Here is a 24914-nt window from a genome sequence, read left to right on the forward strand (position 1 = left end):
GAACCTGAGTTTGGTAACCGAAGAATCTGCAAGAGAGGCTTTGATTACTATGGATAACATGCTAACGAAGGAGGAGAAAAAAGTTTGTCTTTGGCAACGAAATCATCCAACTCACTGAGACAGGAGATTCTGGGGTAGGAGTGTAAGGGGATACATGGAGGGGCGGGGGGAGTCCCCAGAGAAAGAACCAGGCATGGCTTTCTTGACATAAGAGAAGTCATTTTGGGGCTAAGCCATTTTGTGATCTAAGCCTGGCCAAAATGCTTACCTTTTAACAGGTCTCAACAATTAATGATCTTAAGGGAACAAAAAAATGCAGGAACAAATGACTGTCATCAGGTAAGAGAAGTTACAACAGTAAAGATAATGAATCTGTTGTAAAGACTCCCAGTACTGTTTCAGTGGTAAAGATTAGCCTCAAGCCCTTTCTTGAGCTGTTCTGCAGAATTTAAGCTCCCCTGGAGGGCTCAACCACCAGATCAACTGCAACCTAAGGGATGTCCACCTTTACTGATCCTTATGACTTCAATCATCTAAAGCCTGGACCCTGTTGACTTCTGCCCCAATTCTATGTTGAATTAGCCTCTGCTCAAGCCCCTTCATGAATATGCATGTACCCTTAGCTTAAATATTTTCCAGTTTTGATTTGGGAAAAATCTTGGTGTTCTCCTTACTTGCTGCAAGTAATAAATCTTTCCTTCTCCCAGTCTTTAGCTTGGTTGTGTCTTTTGGCTCAACACCCACCAAAAGGCAAACCCAGTGTTTGGGTAACAGAAGCACATCAATTGGGAGGTACAGGGAGGTTGAGTTAAAGGTGCTGGAGGATATGTTAATTTGAATCTTAGGAGGGAACTAGGCTTAGAAATTTGGGAATCATCTGCACAGAAGGAAATAGGACAAAAGTCAAAAACCCTGAGAGAGGTCCACATTGAAGAGAAAGAACAGCTTGTAAGGGAGATTTAGATGGACTTTTGAGAGAGGAAAGGGAAAAATTGGAAGAAGGTGGTATCAGAGAAACACAGGGAAAAGGGCTTTGCAGACAGAAGGAGTGATCAGCAATGTTCAATGCCATTGAGAACCAGGTGACAGCATCGAACTTAAACTGAGAGACATTCTGCAGCATAACTGACCTGTATTCTTCAAAAATGTCAATGCCAAGAAATACAAAGAAAGACTGAGAAACAGAGGTTAAAGGAGACTAAAGAGACATGAAAACTGAGATTGCAATGCATGGTCTAGGATTTTTTTTTTTTTTTTGATGTATTTATTTATTTATTTAGGTGAGGGATAATTAGGTTTATTTATTTATGTTAATAGAGGTACTGGATTGAACCCAGGACCTCATGCAGGCTAAGCATGTGCTCTACCACTGAGCTATACCCTCCCCACCTCAGATTTTCTTTTGCTATTTTAAAAATCATTTTTAATGGTTGCATAGTAATCCGGATAATTAATGTTATTCAATTGTATTTGAATTTTGTCATTTTCTAAAACAAACAGGACAGTAACAATGTCATTCCAGGCTTTTTCTAATTACAATCTGTCATGTTACTTAGAAAGAATGCTTTTATGAGATATATTACATGGAAAAAAAGTGAAAATCAAAATTATACACTGATTTCAAAGCACAAATTTGGAAGGAAAATGAAATTTACTGTTGCTGTGTTAGGTTTGTCTGAATGTGAAGGAAAGTCAGTTTTACTTCTAATTGTGTCTTTAAATTTGCCTTTGAAACGTCAGTAAGTCAGCTAGGATGTTTTAAGCTTAGAGTATCTGGTATGTAGTTGGCCAAAGCTCAGTTAGTGTTATTTAAAATATTCATCCTAAGTGTAGGGCTCCTAATTTATGGGGTTCTATCTCAATGTAGGCACCTATAGGAGGCAGTGAGTGTAGAAGACACTTCATAAAATGGTGAAGTGGAACAATAACCCTCATTCTCTTTTCAGTGGCCCTGCAGTTCTGGAAGTTGTATACAGCTAACTGCATGCAACATACTTAAATATTAACGTTCTCTTTGTTACTTTCTCTCTACTTTTTATGTTTTTTTAATGTAGACATTTAAGTTTCAAAAATTGTAAAATATTTTTCCTGTTCCCTTTTGTGTCCACCAAGCACATTTATCAATAAACCTCTAGAAATTGCTCAAACTAGCCATGCATGGAAAGTATAATTGGCTGGCTCAGTGCCCTCAGTCACGACGACCACAGCTGCCTTCCCTTGCCCTTCACTGCCCTCAGCAAAGATGGTTCCGACGACTTCCGTTCAAACTTCGCTTTTCCCATAACAAATATGGCGCCTCCGCTTCCGGTTCGGGGCTGCTGCTGTGGCAGGGTGGTGAGTGTAATCGAGATCTGGCGCCTTTTCTGGGTCAGTTTTCTCTATGGACTCAGGAGTGACTTGGATTGGGGGGTGAGGGAGGGGGTCTCCACAAGGCATGAGACCATTCTCCATAATGGGGAAGTTATGGCTGCTTTCCCTGGCACACTCCCAAATTTCTCCTCCCCGGACTCCACGAGGTCCCGGCAGCCAGTGCTCTGGGCAAGACCCAGAATGTGCGGGCTGCGTGTGGAGCTACATGCGGTTAGGTCCCTTTTTTAAAAACAAACAACAACAACAACAAAAAAACAATTTTCTTGAGATATGATTCACACATTATAAAATTTGCCTATTTAAAGTGTAAAATTCAGTGTTTTTCATATATCCCCAGAATTGTGCATCCATCACCACAGGTTAATTTTAGACTGTTTTCATGACCCAAAAGAAAAGCCCTGTACCCATTAGCAGTCCCTCTCCATTCACTAGAGTTCTCAGTCTTAGGTAATTACTAGTCTACTTTTTGTCTCTAGAGATTTGTCAGTTTGCATATTTGATTTAAGTGGAAATAAAATGCGTGGCCTTTCTTGACTAGCTCTTTTCACTAAATATGGTGCTTTAAAAGTTCTTGTTGCTTGTATCAGAACTTAATTCCTTTACTGCTGGAAACTATTCCTTGTATTCATATACCACGTTTTATTCATCCAATCGTCAGCTGATGGACATTTGGCTTGTTTCCACTTTTTGGCTATTATGAATAAAGCTGCTGTGAACATTTGTGTAAAAGCTGTGTGGACATAAGTCTTTATTTCTCTTGAGCAGACAAACACCTAGGAATGGAATTTCCCGACCCAAGTGTGACTAACCGTTTGGGGAACTGCTAAACTGTTTTCCAAAGTACTTGAGCATTTTTACCTTTTTGTATGTGGATATTCAGTTGTCCCAGGGTTGAAAAGACTGTTCTGGCCCTGCAGAATTGTCTTGGCATTCTGTGGGAAATCTATTGAGCGTAAATATAACATTTTACTTCTGGACAGTCAGTTTTATTCCATTGATATACATGTCTGTCCTTTTTCCAGTTACATAATCATAATTACTGCAGCTTGTAGCTGATTTTTAAATCGGAAACTATCAGTGCTCCAACTCTGTTCCTAGTTTTCAAGATTGTTTTGGTATTATGGGTCCCTTACATTTTCATACGAATTTTTGTCAGTGTCTGCGAAAAGGAAAAAAAAAATCCACGTAAGATTTCATTAAGAATTGCATTGATTTATACATCAATTTGAGCAATATTGCCATTTTAAAATAGTCTTCCATTCTGTGAACACAGGATGTCTTTCCACTCATTTAGATCTTCAGTTTCTTTCAACATTTTTAAAAGTTTTCAGTGTACATGCCTTACAAATTAAAAAAAAAAAGTATACCTAAGTATTTTATTCTTTTTGATGCTATTGTAAGTGAAACTATATTCTTAGTTTCATTTTCAGATTGTCCATTGCTAGTGTTTATAAATACAAATGATTTTTCTATATTGATCTTGTATCCTGCAGTCTTGTTTAACTTGTTTAATTAGTCTAGCCATTTTTTTAAGTGGATTCGTTGTGACTTTCTATACACAAGATCATGTCTTCTGCTAATAGAAAATAGTTTTGCTTCTCTCTTTCCAATCTGGAAGGCTTTTATTTCATTTTCTCACCTAATAGTGCAGCTAACATCTCCTGTACAATGTTGAATAGAAGTGATGAGAGCAGATAATATTGAACTGTTCCTGATCTAAGGGGAAAGTATTCGGTCTTTCACCTTGAAGTGATGGTAGCTATGGGTTTTTCAAAAATGCCCTTTATCAGATTAAAGAAGTTCCCTTCTGTACCTAGTTTGTCGAGTGTTTTGATCATGAATGGATATTTGACTTTGTCAAGTGATTTTGTGTGTGTGTGTGTGTGTGTGCGCGCGCATGTGTGTGTGTTTATCTGTTGTGGGTTTTGTCCCTTATTCTACTAATATAGTATATTACATTGATTGATTTTCACATGTTAAAGCAACTTTGCATTTCCGGAATAAGTTCTGCTTGGTTGTGGAGTATAATCCTTCTTAGATGTTGCTGGGTTCATTTTACTAGGATTTTGTCAAGGATTTTTGTGTCTATGTTTATCATATTGGTCTGTAGTTTTCTTGTGATATCTCTGTCTAGTTTTGCTGTCAGGATAATACTGGACTGTAGAGTAAATTCGGAAGTGTTCCTTCTGCTTCCATTTTTCAGAAGAGTTACCCAAGAGAAGGAAAGACAATGCAGTGGGAAGAAGCAGGGGTCATGAGAGAATCTGGTGGAGAGCCTTTATGCCTGCAGCATACAAAGCCATAAAAAAGAATGAAATCTTGCTGTTGCAACAACACGAATGGACCCAGAGAGCATTATGCTACATGAAATAAGTCAGAGAAAGACAAATACTTTATGATCTTTCTTATATGTGAAATCTGAAAAAAGTTATATATATGTAATGTATATATGTGTGTATATATTGTTACAGATAAAGAAAAAGATTAGTGGTTGACAGAAGTTGGGGGTAGAAGAAACAGGTGAACTGTTTGTTCTTGTTTGTTTAAATGAATAAGAATAAAGAAATCTAGGAAGTAGCTATTTGGATGTTCATTGTATAATTCTTCCAAATTTTCTTTTGTTTGAAATTTTTCATTTAAAGTACTGAGAGGAAAGAGGCTTAATTGAAAAAAAAGTAAATGAAGTTAAACTACTTCTTTTACGTGGACTCGGACTGAGTTGTATTGGTAGGTTTGTGCAAATATGTAGAGTACTGGGAAGATGGTAATGGGAATTCTCTTGGTAAGCAGGGCTTTATGTACTGTCCCTGCAGTCCCGGGGCATCCTATAATCCCCAGGACTGGGAAAGAATATTTAGATTTGTAATTAAGGCACTTTTAAGAGAGGAAAATAAGCACTTCTGGAGAAGGAAGTCGAACCACATAACAGAAGTTTTGGGGCAGAGGATAATCACTGCATTTTCCTTGCCGGCCTATGTGGCTTCAGACTGTAAAAAGGGTCTCGTCTGTCCCTATTGCCTGCTTTCTCCTGTGTAAATTCATTGCGTCTCAAATAATTTTTACATGCACAGGTACTTACTTTGTCATAAACAGGATTCTGCCTTTTGGTAGGCTTTTTTTTGCTCACGTGCCCAGTTTGGAATATATTTGACATTTAATATAAGTGATTCTAAAAGAAAAGACAGATGTCACATCAAGGTGCTCTTTATTTTCAAAAAGGATTCCTTTCATTTCATATCACTAATGATAACTTCTGGGTTTTTTTTTAATAAATATCTTATTTTATTTTAGTTTGCTTTTGTTTTGGGGGGGAGGAAATTAGGTTTATTTATTTATTTATTTTGATGGAGATACGGGGGATTGAACCCAGGACCAAGTGCATGCTAAGCACACGCTCTACCACTGAGCTATACCCTCCCTGTCCCGCCGTACCTTCTATTAATGCTTGATTTTGAGGCATCTTTGCAGGCAGGCAGGGTATGCAGATGTCATTCATTGACCTTCCAGAAGCCTCCAGGGCAGTGTTTGGTAACAGGTGGGCAGGAGGAGGAGCCACAGATGCCTGCAGCAGAAGAGTTTGCGGAAACTTCAGGCTTGGTTGGCTGATATAGCATGTGTGAAGAGACAGGATGTTCTTGCTTCTTTGGGAAACCTTGATCACTTCACTCCTGTCAGAAGCAATCAGCTGGTGTCCTGGCTCGCTCTCTGCCTGAGCAAATGTCCACAATAGCATGTGACTGGTGCCTCCAGACAAGGAGGGTCTTGCCAGGTCTGTCTGTTGATTTGTTTTTATACACCCCTTGTCTTTGCCTGATCAGGCAGTGGCTCACGCTGCAGGATGGAGGCCGTGCAGGCCGGGAAGGCTGGGAGGGCTTGGAGCTGGGTTCATCCTAGATTGGTTCCTTCTAGGTGGGTTTCCTTGGGTGAGTTACTCACTCTGTGTTTCGGGCTGACGGTGGGACTGCGAGTGAGGGTGGTAACAGGATCACCTGCTTCCAGGGCTGTTGCAGGTGAAGCTGTTATTAGCACAATGCCTGGCATCCAACAAGCACTCAATAAATGTTAACTAGTCATATTACACTGTTCGTCTTATTCTGAAATTGCTTCTGTCATTCAAACATGCATCTTTCAAGTTCTGTCGTTTTAACAGCTGGATAGTATTCCATAATTTGGAATACCTGCTCCTCCCAAGCCTATTCATTCCCTTGTCTTCTCTGACTCAGTTGATATTGCAACCCAATCGCCAAAGCTGCCATTCCTTGTTGACTCTCAGTTCCTCTTTAGCCCCTTTATCCAGTTAGTTACTAAGCTCGGCTCTCATTCTCATTCCTAAGTATGTCCCCAGTCTGCCCCTGCTCCTGACTGGTGGCGCCCTGCCCTGGTTCACATGCCCTTCCACTCACACTGGGACCACTGCAGGCGAATGAATTCCTGTTGCTTCTGACAGTGCTGCCACCGGGCTGAGGCCCTTGCAAATCCCCCTGCTGTCCAGCTGCCAGATCTGCAGATCTGACCATGCAACTCCTCTGCAGGGTGCATGGTGGCTGGGGATGTGTGTTGACTATAAGACTTACTGATAACAACTTAAGAGGCAGAGGGGAGCAGAGGGTCTGGGATCTCCCCAGGCCCACAGTTAACTTATAGAGAGTTGGGCAGGGCTGGATGCACTGCAGAGAGTCCTCCAGTAGAGAACCCAGTGCCCACAGGTAGACATCAACCCAGAAAGGGTAAGGAACACCCAGTTTTTAACAGGAAATGTCTGAATGCTGAACCCAATAAGCCACCTTTGAAGTCTCCAGAGCTCAGCTAGAGACTTTGTGTATCCAAGTTGCTGACAGCATCCAGGCCTTACTGTCCTTCCCAGAGCCGGCACAGGAAGAGCAGAGGCCCCATGCCGTCCACTCTAGACCACAGGGTTTGTCCCTCCTCAGTTACCCGATGTGTCACTGTCCTTAACTCTCACTTTGGACTCTCAGCACCCCATGCTGCTTGTGTTGCCCAAACTGGTTCTTCTGGGGTTCATGCTGTCCCCTGGCCATGGCCTGGCCAAGCCTCATGCCTGGGGACAACTGCCACCAGGAAGCCTACTGCCTCCTTCTGGGCTCCTCTCCACCTTGTCATTGTGTTAACACTGTCTCTGTGATTGGATCATCCCAACCTGAGCAACGTGAAGGAAGCCTCTGTCACATTCACCTTTGCATCCCCAGGTCCTGGCATGGTAACAGTTGTCTGAAGGCTGTGGAAGAAAATGCAAATCACCTGTAATCTCACTACCCAGCAATGAAACCACTGAATTAATTACCACTGAAATTAATTTGGAATACACCCTTCCAGACTTGGTTTCTTCCCTAGCTATAGGTTTGTGTGTTTCATACACACAGAATCCATGTGGTATTTTATTTTATAAAATCTGGCTTTTTAAATAAAATCAGCCCCCACCTATAGTTTAAAAACCTTTTTCCATTTAATACATCCTCGAACAGTTTCCCTGTTCATTAAGTATCCGTGTAGTCCTTGAAGTTTAGTGCTGGGCAGTATTTCATCCTTATCAGACATGCAGTTTATTTTCCGACTGGAATTATTCATGGTTTCTTTCTGTGCTGAGTATCTCATGATGAATAAACATGGTAAACGCACACTGGATCTAAAGTAAAGACAAGGAAGGCCATTAATAACAGGAAAGCAAATTAGTCTGGTTCTACTGTTCTGTTGTTTGGCTTTTAAGGCGCTTTAAGCCATGACTATAATGGTGGCTCCTGTTCGCCATGCCTTCTGTACTGAACTTTTATTTTTTTCCATGGCAGGACCATGGCAGCCCAGGAAGCCACTCCAGACGGCCAGTCGGAGGAGAGCAGTGCTTTGGACCTGCCATCAGTTTATGACATAAGGGATTACGTGTTGCAGAGACCCAGCCAGGAGGCCAACAGTGAGGCTCTTGGTTCTGCGGAAGCCCTTTCTATGCCGTGCTCTTCTGATGTGGATCCAGGTAAGAAGCAGAGTTGAGAACAAACTAACACTAAAACACAAGCAAAATCCTGACGTGTAGAGGTATGTGATAGTTTGCTTCTCTCTCTTCTAACAGCAGGTCTTTGAGGAGTGATTCATTGTCTCGGGTAGAAAAACATCTTATCTAAGCAAAACTGCTGGGAGAGACTTCAAAGGATAGCCTCCCTGGTGTAACCATGACAGGAGCCATTTCCTGGAGGCTTTTTGTCTGAGCCTCTTTCTGATCTCCATCCAGAGGCATTCAGAGGCCAGGGAGCACTTGGTTCAGTAGGGAGAGAGTGGAATTGGTTTTTTTGTTTGTTTGTTTTTTCTTTTAAAACCTCAGAAAATAGCCACGTGGCCCTGTGGTGTGTCATAGGTAACAGTAATTGGGATTTTAGTATTCCTCTTCAGAAATATACTCTGGATTTAGGTAACAACTTTTCTACAAGTTTCCCTGATTAAATTGCCAAAAAGTCTATTATCGATAAGTTTAATGGTAATTCCTTGGCATAGTTAGTGACCATCTCTGGCTGTAAAGCCCCTCCCCTCTGTGTTTATTGCCTAATCCAGACCCAGAGGTCCACAGACCTGGATTCAAAGCTCTGCCACTTACTGGCTGTGTGACTTGGGTCATGTTTCCTAACCCCTCTGAGCTCCAGAACCATCTACAAAATGGAGATGAAAATGCTTGCCTTGGTGAGTTAGGTTTCACTTGGGGAACAATGTAAAGGACCTATCATGATGTTTGCTGAACATGGGTGCTCAGTCAATTGTTACTATTTTTTGCAGTATTATTGTTGTTATTAATATTAAGAAACCCCAAAAAAATATTTTTAAAGAGCACTCAGGTTCTAAGAAAATGTGGACCTTAAGGATGATGAGTTCAATATAGGTAGTAAGTAGCGTGTGTACCTGTCGTTGTCCTTAAGCATTCTGTGGGGAGGAAACAACTTTCAAACACCGTGTAAAGATTCTGTTCTGACTTTCAGGACATAGAATAATCAGGATCAGTCAGCCTCCAGTTTAATCTAGTTCCTACCGAGAATTAGATCACGCCTTATCCTTTTTCTTTCCAGACTCAGGTTATTAGTTCATTTAACCATTCCTCTTCCCCTCCCATCCTGCTGCCTCTACACTCCTCTCCTTCCCTAAGGAAGCAACTGTTATGGATTTGAAGTGAATTGACCACTGGAATATTTGTATTGGAGTATCTGTTAAAAATTGAGACATTTCATGCGGAAAAAAAAAAAAAGGTTCTTTTGGAAACCCTCACACAGGTCTAAGCACGGGAAGGAGCGCTCTGATGCCGAGATGACCATTTTGCATGGTGTCAGTGGTGGTGGTTGTGGTGGTGCTGGGTTAGACTGTCTGCTTTGAATTCTGGTTCTGCTGCTTTCTGTGGTTTGGCCGTGGGCAAGTCACTTGGCTTCTCTCTGTGTTGGTTTCCTCGTTTATGAAATGGAGACCACGGCACCTGCCTTGTTGTGGGTCAGCATAACGAGGGTGAGTGTGTGTGAGGCCTAGGCCCTGGCATGTGGTGGGCCTCCCCACAAACACGTAGCTTACGGCTGGTTATGGATAACTTTGGAAAGTTCCATGTATAAGGGTTGGGGTCAGAGGCAGCCCCGAATTATGTGAGGCCTGAATTTAGCCCCATAGTGTGATCAGCGTTGGAGGAAGAGATTGTCACATTTTCTCTGCCTCCCAGAATAAAAGTTCAAATGTGTAAGTGCCAGAGACGTGGCCAGACTGTCAGCCATTTGATGGGTGCAGAGTAAGTTATAGACACCTGTGCAGCGGTCTCAACTCCGTGCTGCTTCTGTAAGGCACACACACACAGGTGAGTCACTCCTTGTTTGTGCCCTCGGAGTCCTGGTTCTTTTCACTTTCTCTCCCTGCTTGGGCCTCCTCCTGTCGCTCAGGTGTCCACAGCCTTCCTGTGTCACCATCAAAATCTCTCAAAACAATTTGAAGCTTAACCAGACTAGAAAACACTGACTGCAGCTTCAAGTGTTAGCTTTTACAGGAAGTTCTTTGTTTAAGAGTACTGAGCCTAATATATCCAGAGGGAACCTTAATTTAAAAGGACACCTGTACCCCAGTGTTCATAGCAGCACTATTTACAATAGCCAAGACATGGAAACAACCTAAATGTCCATTGACAGATGACTGGATAAAGAAGTTGTGGTATATTTATACAATGGAATACTACTCAGCCATAAAAAATGATAAAACAATGCCCTTTGCAGCAACATGGGTGGCCTTGGAGAATGTCATTCTTAGTAAAGTAAGCCAGAAAGAGAAAGAAAAATACCACATGATATCACTCATATGTGAGATCTAAAAAAAAAAAAAAGACAAATGAATTTACATATAAAACAAAAACAGATTCAGACATAGAATACAGACTTGTGGTTGCCAGTGGGGAGAGGGGTGGGAAGGGATAAACTGGGAGTTCGAGATTTGCAGATTCTGACTGGTATATGTAAAACAGATAAACAAGTGTATACTGTATAGCACAGGAAAATATATTCAATATCTTGTAGTAGCTTATGGTGAAAAGAATATGAAAATGAATATATGTATATTCATGTATGACTGAAACATTGCGCTGTACACCAGAAATTGACACATTGTAAACTGATTATACCTTAGTTAAAAAAAAATTTTTTTTTTAAATTAAGAGTACTGAGCCTAAACCTAAAGGAAAGTCTCAATTTCTGGAATCAAGGGCAGGAAGAGTAGAGATTTGGGACTGTGCGTTTGATGTCCTTGAATGCATCCTGTTTAGGTTCCCCACCTCCGCCTCTGCACAGTCCGCTCCCCCTCCCCCCACACAGCTTGAGCTTGACCTTCCCAGTGGATCCTTGATCCTCTGCAGCATGTGTTTAAGACACACACATTGGTCTGCACGTGCTATCCGGGATCGGGGTCTGTGCCTGGTCCTTTCTCTCTGCAGAGCTGGGTGCGTGAGCCAGTGATGGCCCCCGTTTACGGAGACCTGCCGCCTGTCGGCTTCTGTGTTGTTGGCTCCACACTAAGTCTCACAAACTTTGCCACTGTCAGTTTTTATCACAAATCTGACAAGTGGAAATCAACCCTAGTTTACACGTGAGGAAGTGGAAATCAACCCTAGTTTACACGTGAGGAAATGGAGGCTTGGAGAAGTCAGGAAGCTTACCCGATGTCACTTAGTAAGTGGCAAAGCTGGGGTGAATCCAAAGGCAGTGTTGAAAGTCATATTTTCATTGAAAAAAAAAATTTTGCTCTTTTCTAACCTGGAAAATAACCAAGGAGATGACACCCTGGAGATGAGGAGCTGCAGGAAGTAATTAAGGTGAGTTTGTTAGCTTGATAGAGCAAACAGCTCACGTTGGAGGGGGTAGTTTTAGGGAAGAATGTTAAGTTTTGGTGCCATTTCATTCAGACTTAAATGCTTAAGAACAATTTTCTTTGGCTGTACGCTCGGCCATTCTGCAGGGCTTTTGTATGTTAGTCCATTCATTACTTACGATACTCGTAATGACTGTTTTAAAAATGGACCAGATCGCCCCGAGCTTCCCAACAAATAAGTAAAAATGGTATCTTGGAGCCACGATGGGAGCAAGGATCACGCTGGGGTCAAATGGAGGACAGCCGCGCGATTATTTAATAGCGCCTTCTCTGGTGTTTATGTGACACCGGAATAGCTGGGCTCAGGCTCACCCGCCACAAAAGGCCCTTCATGCTGCTGTTACTAGGGGACATTTGCACAGCATCGAAAACTGTTTATTTTGTTGTAAACATTCCAGAGCTGCCTTTTGTGGGAAAGAGGTTTTCCACTCAGGTTGTCACTGGTAATCTGGTCACTACGAAGCAGTGACCTTCAGGTGGAACGGTCCCAAACTCTGAGGGAAGTCGCTCTCCTAAGTGCCCAGCCTGATTGCTCTGCTCTGAGCATCAGTTTGCTCAGAGGCACGGCCTGCCTTCACACGGGTTTCTGCTGGTGTTCGCACGGCTACTGTCTATCTCAGCTCCTTAACGCACCCGGTTCCCAAGCCCACTTGCATTCTTGGTTTGCTTGTTTGCTGCTGGATGTTGTTAGGAAATTGCTCTTCTAGGGACTAGTGAAACATCAAGGGTTTCCAGTTACTAGTCCCCAGGGTAACTCGGCCCGGGCTGCACCCACCCTGGTACCTGGTTCCTGTTGGCTGCACCCATGGAGCTCGGGCCCGGCTCCTTTTGTAAGGATTCCCGGGTCACCGTGCAGCTGGCTCTGGCTGTGGACCTGTCACTGCCCTGCTCGTCCCAGCCCGGCTGCTTGTAGGAAGCCCTGCACGCCTCCCTCCCACTTCCCCTCATGACTGTTCCTCACTCTGGGCAGGTGACCTCTGTCCCGACTGCTCCTGCTCAGATGCCCTGATCTAACCCTGTCCACACCCCAGAGGAGGTAATTCATGTCAGGGGACATGAGGCTTAAGAGCACTTTCTAAGAAGCTAATGGGTTGATAAGAATCCGAGAGTATTAGTCAGAAAAACCTCAACGCCTTGGTCATTTCAGTCTGGGTCCCCAAAGCCAAGTGAGACCGGGCTCTATCTGTCTAAATAAACAGAGCTCGTCTGTCCAAAAGTGACTAACTAGCCACTTCTCATGAAGTGCCAGGGAGCAAACTACAACTTGTCACCCCGGCCGGGCTCAGGCTTACGAAACTCCCTCCCCCTGCCCTTCCTGGTGAGGTCAGGCAGAAGACCCACACTGCCCAGAAGGTCCTCCTGAAACCTCCTTTTCTTCACCTTCCTCTGTTTAAGCCCCCTTGAGGTGTCCTGGTCCACTCCGGCTTCCCCGCCAACTTCAGTTCAGCCCCCTATGCCTCATTTTCAGAGCTCTGTGTCATCTGATGTCTGGGGTATCTGCTCAAAATATTTAACAACCAGTTCAGCCCTGCTGCAACATTTTAACCAGTGGCAAGTCCGTAGGGGTGCACAGCAGATGGATTTAGGCCCCTGCTGGTGTCCCCAGCTACTCGTGAGCGTAGGCCCGCCCTTCCTGCGGGGCCTGACTTTATGCTGAGGGCCTCAGCTGCACTGCTTCCCCCCTCTAAGTGTGCGCTCCCCTCCCTGCTCGCTCCAGTCCATGCCAGAGACTGATGAACTGAATCTATCACTTAGCTCCAAGTACCTATTTGTTGATGGACTTGAACTCCCTGCCTCTTAGGTACTTGTTCCCTTTTTCGTTTGTTACCGGGCTCAAGGAAAGCATAGAGTAAATGGAATGGAAGCGTGGAGTGATATGGCACATGGTCTGGGCGAAACCTCTCAAGTGCAGGGTCCCGGAGGCTTCCTGGAGGTGCAATCCTGTGTGTACCACTGTAGCTTGATAAACTGGGTAGCTCACGTGACATGTCTCATCAGGGCCCCCCAAAACCTTTGTCCTGGAGAGTGCCCAGGGTGCGTTCTGGTGCAGGACACAGTGTTTCTCTGCAGTTGTCGCTTTGACATTGCAGTGTGGGAGTGGGAAGCCTCCGCCCTTTCCTCCCACTTGAACTTCTAAGAGCAGTTGTTGGGGAAATCGGTCGAATGTATACAAAGTTGAGTATTAAACAATGTCTTTGATGATTAAAGGCCCTGCTGACAAGCAGCTGTGAGTTTAAAGTAAACAGTGGTTTGATGCCCCTTGTCCTTCTTTTGGAATCTGTCAACATCCCAGTCTTCAAAGGCCATTTTATAGCCTGTATATTTAGGCATTTCATCCAAGGAATTTAATATTTAAGAGTAGATAAGTATGTCTTTTTCCTTTCTGTGATTCACATGGTATCCATTTGTAATTCTAGAAAATTTTATTTCCGTAAGAAATCATAAGCTCTTAAATTAAAACTCTCAAAAATAGAATTTACATCATAATTGTAGAATTCTAGATGTGATGTTGTCATTTTAAATAAGAGTCAGAGTATATTTCAAACATGTAAATAATGTTAAAGACGTTTTCTAATTTATAGCTGCATTAAGTCGTATCTAACCTAGTGGCTGATGACCCAGCTCCCTCTGAACGGGACCTCAGATACAGTCAGGAAGGGAGAGAAAGGGACTGATGAGCCAGTTCTCTGAGAAATCACAGAGCAGGATCTAGAACTTCCTGTCACTTACCACGTGGATGGATTTTATTTGGGAAGTTTAATCCTTCATGACAGTGCATCTGTGCACTGGTTACCACTTTCTGGATTGAGTTTTGCAGATTCGGCCACCTAAGCTTAATTTTCAGGTTCTGAATGGGTTTTGAATTCTTTGCTGGCCACTGTTGGAGGGCAGGAGTGTGTCCTAACTGGCTCAAGAAGTGAAGGATAAACTGTAAGTGTATGTGATTAAGACCCACAGAGTTAGAGAATGGTCCAGCTTCCAGGCCAGTGGTTTTCAGACTGTGCTCCAGGCAGCCCCCTGGGAGCTGGGAGGTCAGGCCTGGGAGAGGGCAGTGAGCTTCCAGGGGCCCTGGACTCAACGCTCTTGTTCATCTGTATCAGTTTATTCACACTGTGCACTTCCAGATAATCATTCATTGAAAGAACGGCTGTCAGGGCCAAAAAAAGGGTTCGAAAACCTCCAGGCTCACCTAGTCGCCTCATTTTCTACAGGGGAAGTTGAACCCCAGGATAATGAAGGAAGTCGCCCAGAGTCACATAGTAACCCGGCAACTCCTATTTCCTTGGTGACTCTCTGTACAGACTACTTCTAACTGTGACTTTTCTATCCCTTTCTTAAAAATTAAAAAATACGGTTCTCTATTTTAGACTGCTAAACTGTAGATGACGTTCAACAGTCAGTGGAGATCTTAATAGTGTAAGAGTGGAGTAATCTTTCGGGCTCAGGAATGTCCTTTGCTATCTGTGTCATCTCTCATCAGCCTTACTTTCAAGTTTCAAGGTCACTTGCTGCGGGAGAAGAGACCAGTTTACTTCTGTGTACTCTGCCTGCAAACACAGTTTTTAAAAAAACAGGCCACGTTCCTGTCAAAAGCCACACCGACAGGCATTCATCTTTCCAGTCCAGCTGTCCAGCAGTGGCCCCGGGATCTGACCCGATACTTCCTTCACGGGCTTCTCCAGGTGAGCACTCGTTCACGGCTCATCACTCAGCTGTGTCTTCTTAAAATAGGAGCCAACAACTTGGTGAAGATAGTCAAGCATATACCGTTACTCGGCGCACTCATATTACTTATGGGACAAAGAAGACTCTGCACAATTAAGGGAAGACACGAAGGTAGTGGTTTATCATTTACTGTACACTTACATTCCAGGCACTGTGCTATTCATTTCACATGCCTTGTTCTTTCTGAGTCTCACAACCAACCCCAAGGGATAAACGATAAATAAATAAATACTGTTGTGCTCTCCACATTACCCATGAGGAAATGGAGCCATCGAAAGGTTACGTATTAATTTATCACCCCCCAAATTGTAGAAAACTGAGACTCAAGCCTGGGTCACACTGACTTCAAAGGCAGAACTTCAAAGAAATGCAAACATCAAGGTATGAGCAAGTTATGGCCTTAAATAGTTGCAGGAAAAGTCCCTGCTGGCCTCTTTCTGCTGACTCGGAACGTCTTCAGCTGGCATCAGCGCCCTCCTGGTCACCCAGGGCTCTGGCTTATTTCACCCGTGCTGTGTCCGCGGTCCCCGAAGTTCCCCCATTCAACCCCTCGTCTTCCCGTCATTGAGGAAGCTCTAACTGCCTGCAGACTAACTGCAAGGAAGGCATTGCCTTTTCAGATAAATTTCTCACGCCAGACAGGATCCAATTTCTTATGTTAAAACCAAAGAAAAAAACCAAAGTCTGGATTTTTTACTTTGCTGGAAAGGATGGAACCCTCAGTAACTTTCTGTCCAGAAGAAATTTTCCCATCTGACCTTGAAACTCTTCTTATTCTTGGCCCTTTGCCTTTTGAAGTTGTAAATCAAGCTCTTTGTTTGCTGAGTGGCTGCCTTTCTGGACCCTCAAGCTGCCTGGAGTTCTTGATGGAGCTGGGTTTTGCTAAAAGGCTGAGAGTTACAGAAACCCAACTTATTAGAAAATAGCTCTGAAGGTTAAGTGCTTTTTAATTCATCCTGGGACCCTGGTGCTTGCTGGTCAGGGTCCGTGTTTTGTTCTCTGCTTGGTCTCATCACAGTGTCTGCAGCTGGTGCCTTCTAAACCTAAACCCTGACGGGTGAGTAGGGAGTAAGGGTGCCGTGCCTGGCACATAGTAGGTGCTCATTAAAAGCTGGTTCAGTGAATAAATGAACAACACACTTAAGTGAAGTTTGACAAGATTTTTAAACAGATACAAAGTATCACACTCCCTTGATCACCAGTTTATAATTTTACCATCAAATTTAAGCTGTGATTAATCTTACATGTACTATAGGACAAGAAAGCTTCTACACTGAATGGCGTGTACTCTCACGTAAGCCCTGCAGATTTGCTCGGCTCATTTGAAAAGGGTTCAGACTAGTCCAAACTGGTCTCTCTCTATGGCCCCCAGCTTTTTTCTTTGATAAGAGAACAGCAGAGAAACTAGTATCTGTGAGGAGATAAAATTCTACGGAAAACAGAAAATTATTACTACGTTTCCCCATGATGGAGAAAGTATGTTCCAAGTAGAGTTGTTTCAGCAAATATCTCTCATTACAGCACGTGAGAGCACAGTTTTAAGGAAACCCTTAAAGACTGCCTTTTAAAGCTGTTTTCTTAAGAAAATTATATTTTTACCACGTATTATATAGCATTGTGGGGTTTTTTTCTGCTTACAAAAGAATACAACTGAGTGGAAAATTTAAATAAATTCTAAAAACAAACAGATTTAGCCCCTTTTCCTATTTCTTCATAATATCTTCAGTAGTTGTTGTTATGTCTTTATTATGTTTGACAAAGAAATTTTTGGGAAATCTTAGGGAATGTTAGGCACACTATAAATAAAAAGATGAGGAAGTTACCCAGGGACCAATGCCATTTTAGAAGTAGAATTTGGAGGAGAATGGGTTAAAATAATATTCCACCGTTTTTAACCAGGAATACCTAAGCTGGGTCTAGAGCTCGGCCATATCTTGCTGTTGGGAAGAGTTTGAGTCTGCTGCCCTCTAGTGGCTCCTTTTTTCATGTTCCTGAGCCTTACCTAGAAAAAGAATTTACATGTACCAAAAGTGTTAAGCCTTTGTAATTCATTCTTTGCAGTTTTCTGCACCTTAAAACTTAATAGTTGATAGAGATTGTTTTACTCATTTGAAGTCTGAGAAGCTAACGTGTCTTCACACCACCAGTGTGAGGTCTAGTTACTTCACATTGTCATATAATTTGAGGACACTGCTTCATTCACCTTGCTTGATAGAATTTTTTTGCACATTTGCCAAGTAAAAGTTGTGCTTTTTTTGAAAAGATAAGACCAAACGATTTAAGTGTGCCTTATTCGATGAAATTATAATGGCATTAAATGTTAGGAGATTTTAAAAATCTTTGGAGACTTACAATCTAACAGGATGACATAGACCCATTTCTCCCTGCTTCCCTGTGCTGAGTACAGCTGTCAACCCTGGAAATGCAAGAGGCAACCAAGGAGAACATTTGCAGTGGTAAGAAGATGAGTTGGTCCAGGGCCCCAGTGCGGAAAGAACAGCACAGAGGCAGGCATCTCTTCCCACCTAGCAGAAGAAAGTGACCAGGACCATTGCCTCCTGACCTGCACCTGGCAACAAGAAGAGGCCATGTAGGCTCCTGTCCCCACGACTGACCGGTTGTCCATCCAACATCATCAGGGTAGCCCAGCACCCAGCAAGGGGGGCTCTATGAGGGACCCAGCGCAATAAGTGGCCAGAGGTAGTGCTCTCCTCGGCTGGGCCTGAGACGCCTCCCCTTTTCTAAGCCGGACCTAGGTATCCAGGAGGCACAAACAGAGGATTCTTGCAACCCAGCAAGTGACCTGGCCTGGGAAGCCCTTCCTTCACTCACATTCACTGGGGCAGCTGGGGAGCAGCAGAGGGGGATCCGACTTCAACAAGCAGCCCACCCTGGGAAGCCTGCTCAGGGGCCTGAGATCTCCCCCTGCCAAGGGACACCCATAGGCCGGGCCGTCTGTGCACCAGCAGGGACCTGTGGAAGCTCCGGCAGCACCAGACACACCAAAATGAGCAGCAGAGGTTCTGAAAATCAAACCACAGCCCACAGAAGTAGGCCACGACCTGCGTGCTGAGCCTAACTGAGGAAGATGACTGCCTGTTCAAACCAAGGATCTAAATAGGACCAAAATTCTCTAAACAGAATATTCTCTAAACATAATAGACAAAAATCTTCAGGATACAACCTCAAATCACCTGTCACACCAAGAACTGAAAGGTCACAACTTAAATGAAAAAGCAGTCCCAGACACCACCCGTGAGGTGAATCACACCAATCTGAAATTAAATGACCGAGGGTTTTAAATCAACCAACATACAAATGCTTGACAATCAATTACAAATTCTCCAGAACTAAATGGAAAATAGGAAATCTCAGCGAAGAAATTATAAAAAGAAGCAAATGGAAATGGGAGAATGAAAAATGCAACAGCAAAAAAAAAAAATTGATCAATGGATCTCATCAAAATGAAAAACTTTCGCTCTCTGAAAGCCCTCATGAAGAGGATGAAAAGATCAGATACACACTGAGAGAAAGGATTTGCAAATCCTATGTATGACGAAGGACTGGTGTTTATAGAGAATGTAGAGAACTCTCAAAACTCAACGGGAAAAGAACAAACAAGCCAATTAGACAAGGGGCAAAAGTCATGAAGAGACGTTTCTCTGAAGAGGGTGTCCAGGTGGCAAATAAGCACATGCACGTATGTTCAGCGTCACTAGCCATCAGGGAAGTACAAACTGAAACCATGGTGGAACCTCTGAGAACGCTAAGTGAGAAAATAAAGACCACAGCAAATGCTGGTGAGGAGGTGGAGGAACTGGAACGTTCTTACGTCGCTGGTGGGAATGTGAAAATGGCACAGCCACTCTGGAAAAAGGCTTGGCAGTTTCTTATAAAATTAAACTTGCAGTTGCCACATGATCTAGCAGTTGCCCTCCTGGACATTTATCTGAGAGAAATGAAAACTTAAGATTCATGTAAAAACCCATACATGAATGTTCATAGCAGGTTTGTTCATAATAGCTGAAAACTTCAGCCTCCCAGATAATCCTTCAACAGGAGAATAGTTAAATCGTGGTGCATTCATCCTGTGGAATACCACTCAGCAGACCAAAAGAAAGCAGAAACGGAACACTCCTTATTCTCATCCTCTGCTTCCCACATCCTAGTGGTAACCAGTAGTGTTGCGTGTATTAAGATGTTTTTGGTGGTCTACCCATAAATGCGTCCCAGTGTGGCTATATCTGTGCATGTGAATGTATGTATTTTAGTGAAGTTATTTATGTATAGGTTTTACCCAAAAAATCCATAACAAAAGCATATTGTTCTGCAAGTCATCTTTGAAATTACACATTTTATCACAGCCATTCTTTAATGTTACTACCTCAGTCCTTTTAAGGTCTGCATAGTGTTCTGGAGTACAAGCATACTATAATATTTTTAACTATCTCCCTACTAATGATCGTTAATTCATCTCCAATTTCTGGCAATTACAGATAAATATGTTGTTTTTTGATGTTTAGGGATTTTAGGTTCATATATAGTCAGTTTTATCAATCGATGCTTCTGCTTTGGTGTAATATTTAGAAAATCATTCTTACTCCCAAAATTATATAAGTAGGTACCTCTTGGTATTTTTAAGGTTTATTTATTTATTTTTTTAACTTTGAAATCTTTATTTTGATGTAAGGTGTGGGACAAGGTGACAGCTTTATTATTTTCCAAAAGGGGAGCCAGTTGTCTTAATGCTGTTTACTTACTGATATCCTTTTCCCTCTGGTTGTAAATGTTGCCCTCACTTTAAAAAACTGTATTCTGCATTCTTATTTTTGGTTTGGGAGCCAGACTAGTTTGGGTTTGACCTTGACCTGTTAGCTTCCTGACCTTGGGCGAGTTGCCATACTTGTCTTTGCTCTGTTTCCTCATCAGTAGAATGAGATTGATAGTGTTGCCTGCTTCCTTGGTCGTCCTGAGAACTGAGTGAGGCCCCTGGAGCTTAGCATCCTGAGTGAAGGCCAGCTGTCATTACTGCCACTGCTGTTACAACCAGTACCGCCACTGGGGCTGTTTCTGGACTCCCACTTCTTCGTTACTGAATTCCTTTCGGGAGGAGACCAGCCTTGTGCTTTTTCATGTTGCTCAGGACTGGGTGAAAAAGTGATTTGTCTTGGGACAGAGTCCTTACAGAGAAGTTATTCATACTAACACTGACCCAAAGTGATGCAGGAAAAAAAACAGGTGTGGGGCATGAGGGAGGCCGTGTCCCAGGTCTCGGTGGAGCCCCTGGGACGTGCCCTGCCAAGTGTGGGTCCTTGGCTTCACACAGGGAAGAATTCAAGAGCGAGCCACAGTTGAGTAAAGGTAGATTTATTTAGAGAGATGCACACTGCATAGAGTGTAAGGCAAGAGAAAGGCCACAAGGTGTGGGGGTTGGGTTCTCAGGTTAGAATAAAAGTAGGTACACACTCCATAGACAGAGTGCGGGCTGTCTCTGAAGAGGAGGGAGCGAGAGAGGAGGCTATAAGTTGCGGTGTTCCCAGCTTTTATGGGCTCGGTAGCTTCATGCCTACAAGTGGGAGGACTGTTCCAGCTACTCTGAGGAAGGGGCTGGGATTCCCAGGAATTTGGCCACCACCCGCTCTTTGACCTTCTATGGTTAGTCTTGGGACTGTCACGGCACCTGTGGGCATGACATTTATCATGCTAATATGTTATAATGAGCGTACAGTGAAGCTCCAGGTCTACTAGAAGTCAAATCTCCCGCCATCTTAATCCTCAAGGCCAACTGGGAGTTGAATCTTCTGCCATTTTGGTGTTAATTGCTGTTGTTCCTTGAATGGCTGTGCCCTGCCCCCTCCCCTCCTGTCTCAATGCCACATGATCATTTGGGGCAGCCAGGATGGCACATCACCCAGCAACCTAGCCACCATCTCACATGTTACCATTGTCATGTACAAGGGGGAAAAGAACTTCAAAGAGCCTCACACTGGCCATTAAATGATCCTCGCAGAAGTGAGTAGCATCAGGGATTCAACTCACAATACATTGCCCAGAACAAACGAATGACGTGGCCCCATTTCCACAAAGGAGCCAGGAAGCGCAATCCTGGCAGCGGCCCAGAGAGGGGAGAACTGGAAATGCCTGTCATAGAGCTTTACTGACTTGTTGAAAGGCCAAGGTGGAGGGGAGCTGATGGAGGAAGAAGACACAGCTCAGCGTGTGTGGAGGTGGGGCGGCTCCTGAGGCTACGGGGAGGAGGAGGGAACCTGTACAGAAAGCAGAGCAACTGATTAGAGTCCCGTAATATGAACAGTCTGGGAGATTGATACCCACCCACATCCTAGAGCTGGGAGAATTAGGAGTGCTCTATTTTAAAATTTAGAAAATTTTTAATGTTTAAAAAATATTTAATGTGCTATGGAAATTACATCATCTTCTCAGTGAAGTCCTGTGTTCCAAGTCACTACACCTAGTACAGTGCCTGGTAGTTAGTGGTGCTCAGGAAATACTAATTGATGGAGTGATGGCTCTAAACTTACCACAGGAAAAAAGCAAATGATGTTGTCGTTGTTGTTAATAATCATCATCGGCATCATCCTACTACTAGCTTGTCTCGCAGGTAAGTTTGGTTTTGGAAACAAGTCAGTGTCCTGACCCTTTGAGAGGTCACCTTAAGGAATTTCTCCCTCCCCGCAAGCTGGCAGGATCCAGATAAAGGGCGTCCCACCCTGAAGATTTAGATCCTGACTTCCCTCGTTTTTTGGCTGCGTCCTCGTGTTTCCTTGCAGCTTTCTTAACCCACACACCATGCCTGCTCTTCCCACCCTCTCAGCTTTGTGGAAGGATGCCCCTGGTCCTCCAGGCTCAGCCTTCCTGCCGGCAGCCTCTGTGTGCATGGGACACTGGAGGTAAGGGGTGGGCACTGGTCAGACTGCCGGGGTCCAGATCTGCCACACACTGCACCCGCTCCATGACTTTGGGTAATTTACGTTGTCTTTCTAGGCTTCATTTTCCTCATTTACAAACTTTGAATCATCCTAGTACCTATATCATTAGGCACTGTGGTGAGCATTAAATGAAGTGATGCTTAGAAAGTCCTTAGAATGGTGCCCGGCACCTTGTGAGCACCAACGATTACCATCCCGGCTGTCATCGCTGCCTCCCCTCCAAGTTCTGTCTGCATCTAGCTCCCAGGACTTCCCCCTGGAGCTTTGCTGACCTGGATGGTGGGCTCTTTGCCATTTGTTTTGTTTTAAGTTAATTTCCCAGTACTCCAGAGTCCCAGGATACCATTTTTACGGCTGCCTTAGTCTCAGGTATTTCTAGCTTTTAACCCACACAGCTTCAGAAAGTCCCTTAGTGGCTCTGTGCCCTGGTTCCCTTCTCTGTGAAATGGGAGTAAAGTCTTTTTCGTCTTGGTTCCCAGGGCTTTAGGTGTGCTCTCCTCGTTTTTCTTCCTTGGCTCTGGCTTTATTTTATGCTATCTTGTCAGACCGTGTGTCCTTAAAGCCACCTTCAGCCCTTGATGGGATAAGGTAGGGATATAAATAAAGAACCACATAAATAAAATTGAAAGTAGTTATGAAAGCACTGAACGAAGCATCGTATGTATAAGAGACATTTTCAGTCAGTCAGTGTTATCAGTGGCAGAGGTTGGAAAATCTGCTTTGTCATTTTGTCTCCTGAGCTTAGAAATGTTCAAATCATTGTAGACTTCATATGATATCTGCACAAAATAGAATCTTAGAAAAATGTGGAGGAGATAAACGTGCTTTGGTCCTTTGAAAATAGAAGTTCTGAGATAGTTAAGTAGCAGAGCTAAGAATATACTTTGAAGACATGAGGCTGCAAGTTCTTAAGGAAAAGAATTAGCATGGCGATTATAGTCCATCTCTCACCCTCAGGAAGTGCTCACTGCAAAGGCTGATTACATTAAAATGATGACAAATGGATATAAAGTCACCTACAAACAGTTGTCACAACAGCCGACATTTGTTGTTTACTTGGCCCTATCCCAGGTGCTCCTTCAATAAGCAAGAGGAGAGATACTGATTTTATCCCCAGTTTAGAGCTGAGAAAACTGAGGCCCAGCTAGGTTGTTTAACCAAGGCTACGGTGGAATGAGGCAGTCTCAGTGCAGAGCTTTGTCAGTGACCACCGTACTCAATACTGTCCCTTAACCAAGTGGCTCCTTCAGGCCACCCCCTTGTAATACAGCAACGCTTCTCGAGGTTTCTCCTGGTGGTCACACCATTGAGTTCTCTGTCACACACACCCCAGGCCAGGGCCAGTCAAGGGGAATGGGTGACATTGCGCTCTGGCTGCCCTCTGGCTGGAATGCCAGCCCTGGCCTTCCCTTCTCGCTGTCCTGGCTTCTCACCCTCACCAGGCACTCAGCAAGCCCACAGCCCATGTCACTCAAGAGGGGTGAATTTCAACATGACATTCTCAACAATCAGAGAGCCTTGAGCACGTTTGTTCTTCCCTGTGCTTGACTGAAGTTCCCTTCAAAAATCTGATAGAAAAAAATGAAAACTTTCTGCACAGGAAAAAAAAAAAGAGGGGGTTCAAACATAGCATGTTTTGGGGGTAACCTTCTGGAAGCCAAGACCTTGACTGTCACATTTAAAGGAATAAAACAAGAATGACAAGAAGAGGTGATGGTGGGTTTGCTGCATGGGGACTGGGGGCCTGTCTCCTGCCTCCTCACTCAGAAGAGTGCCCGTTCCTGTGGCTGGATCATTAAAATTAATGCAAAACATCAGTATTGTTCAAGAAAAGGATAATCTAGCTTCCGCTCAGTCTCCTGTGTGTTTTTTACATGACGTTAAGGTCCCTGCAGGCTGGTTTTGTTTGTTCAGGGTCTGCCACATCCTATATCGTCTTTCACTGTCTTGGAGCTGCTCTGACTGTAAGAGAACATCTCAGTGACGACCCGGCAGGGATTCCATCACAGGCGTTACGCTGGATGAAGGTGTCTGCCACCTACCCACGTACACCAGTGCCCCTGACACCGTGTGACTGGCATGGGTACGTGGATACACATGCTGGTGCATCTGAGAGGGATTTGCGCTCAGAAGCAGGATCTCGAGATGTTTGCTATTGACTTGGCAAACTTGAAGTGTTTGAAGCCTAGGGGGGAAAAAACAACAAACAACCCACGAGATTCCACCTATTCAAAGACTCTTGGGCAGTTTATTTACTAAAAAGAGAGTTATGTGCTGCTTGTGAATAAAACCTTTGTCCAGCCTGGGCAATCTTGGAGTCCAGGCAGCAGGAACCCAGGCAACATCCCATGGCGATCAGCTGAGGGAGAAGCAAGACCCTTACAACCCTGACCGCCTGAGCCCCTTTCCCCTCCCGGAAGGTGATCCTGTCTCTCTGGACTAGGGAAGCTGCCCCTTCATGCCTAACTCTTGGTCTAACGGTCATAAAGC

The 24914-nt window shown here is 43.8% G+C and overlaps 1 protein-coding gene across 8 annotated transcripts in view; it reads left to right on the plus strand.

Moving 5' to 3' along the window:
• Positions 1-2304: 2304 nt before the first annotated feature.
• Positions 2305-24914, plus strand: part of SHLD1 (shieldin complex subunit 1) — a 65823-nt gene continuing 43213 nt past the window's right edge. For 5 of the 8 annotated variants that reach the window (XM_064475860.1, XM_064475861.1, XM_064475862.1 and 2 more), the window contains exons 1-2: positions 2305-2367; positions 8175-8356. In XM_064475860.1, coding sequence (XP_064331930.1) covers positions 8179-8356 — 178 coding nt within the window. In that variant the 5' untranslated portion in view covers positions 2305-2367; positions 8175-8178. Of the gene's footprint in view, positions 2368-8174; positions 8419-24914 lie in introns of all 8 variants that reach the window. The other 3 variants (XM_031434226.2, XM_064475864.1, XM_064475863.1) reach the window with 2 other exon arrangements.

This window comes from Camelus dromedarius, chromosome 18 (assembly GCF_036321535.1).
Source record: "Camelus dromedarius isolate mCamDro1 chromosome 18, mCamDro1.pat, whole genome shotgun sequence".
In the NCBI taxonomy this organism is placed as follows: Eukaryota; Metazoa; Chordata; class Mammalia; order Artiodactyla; family Camelidae; genus Camelus; species Camelus dromedarius.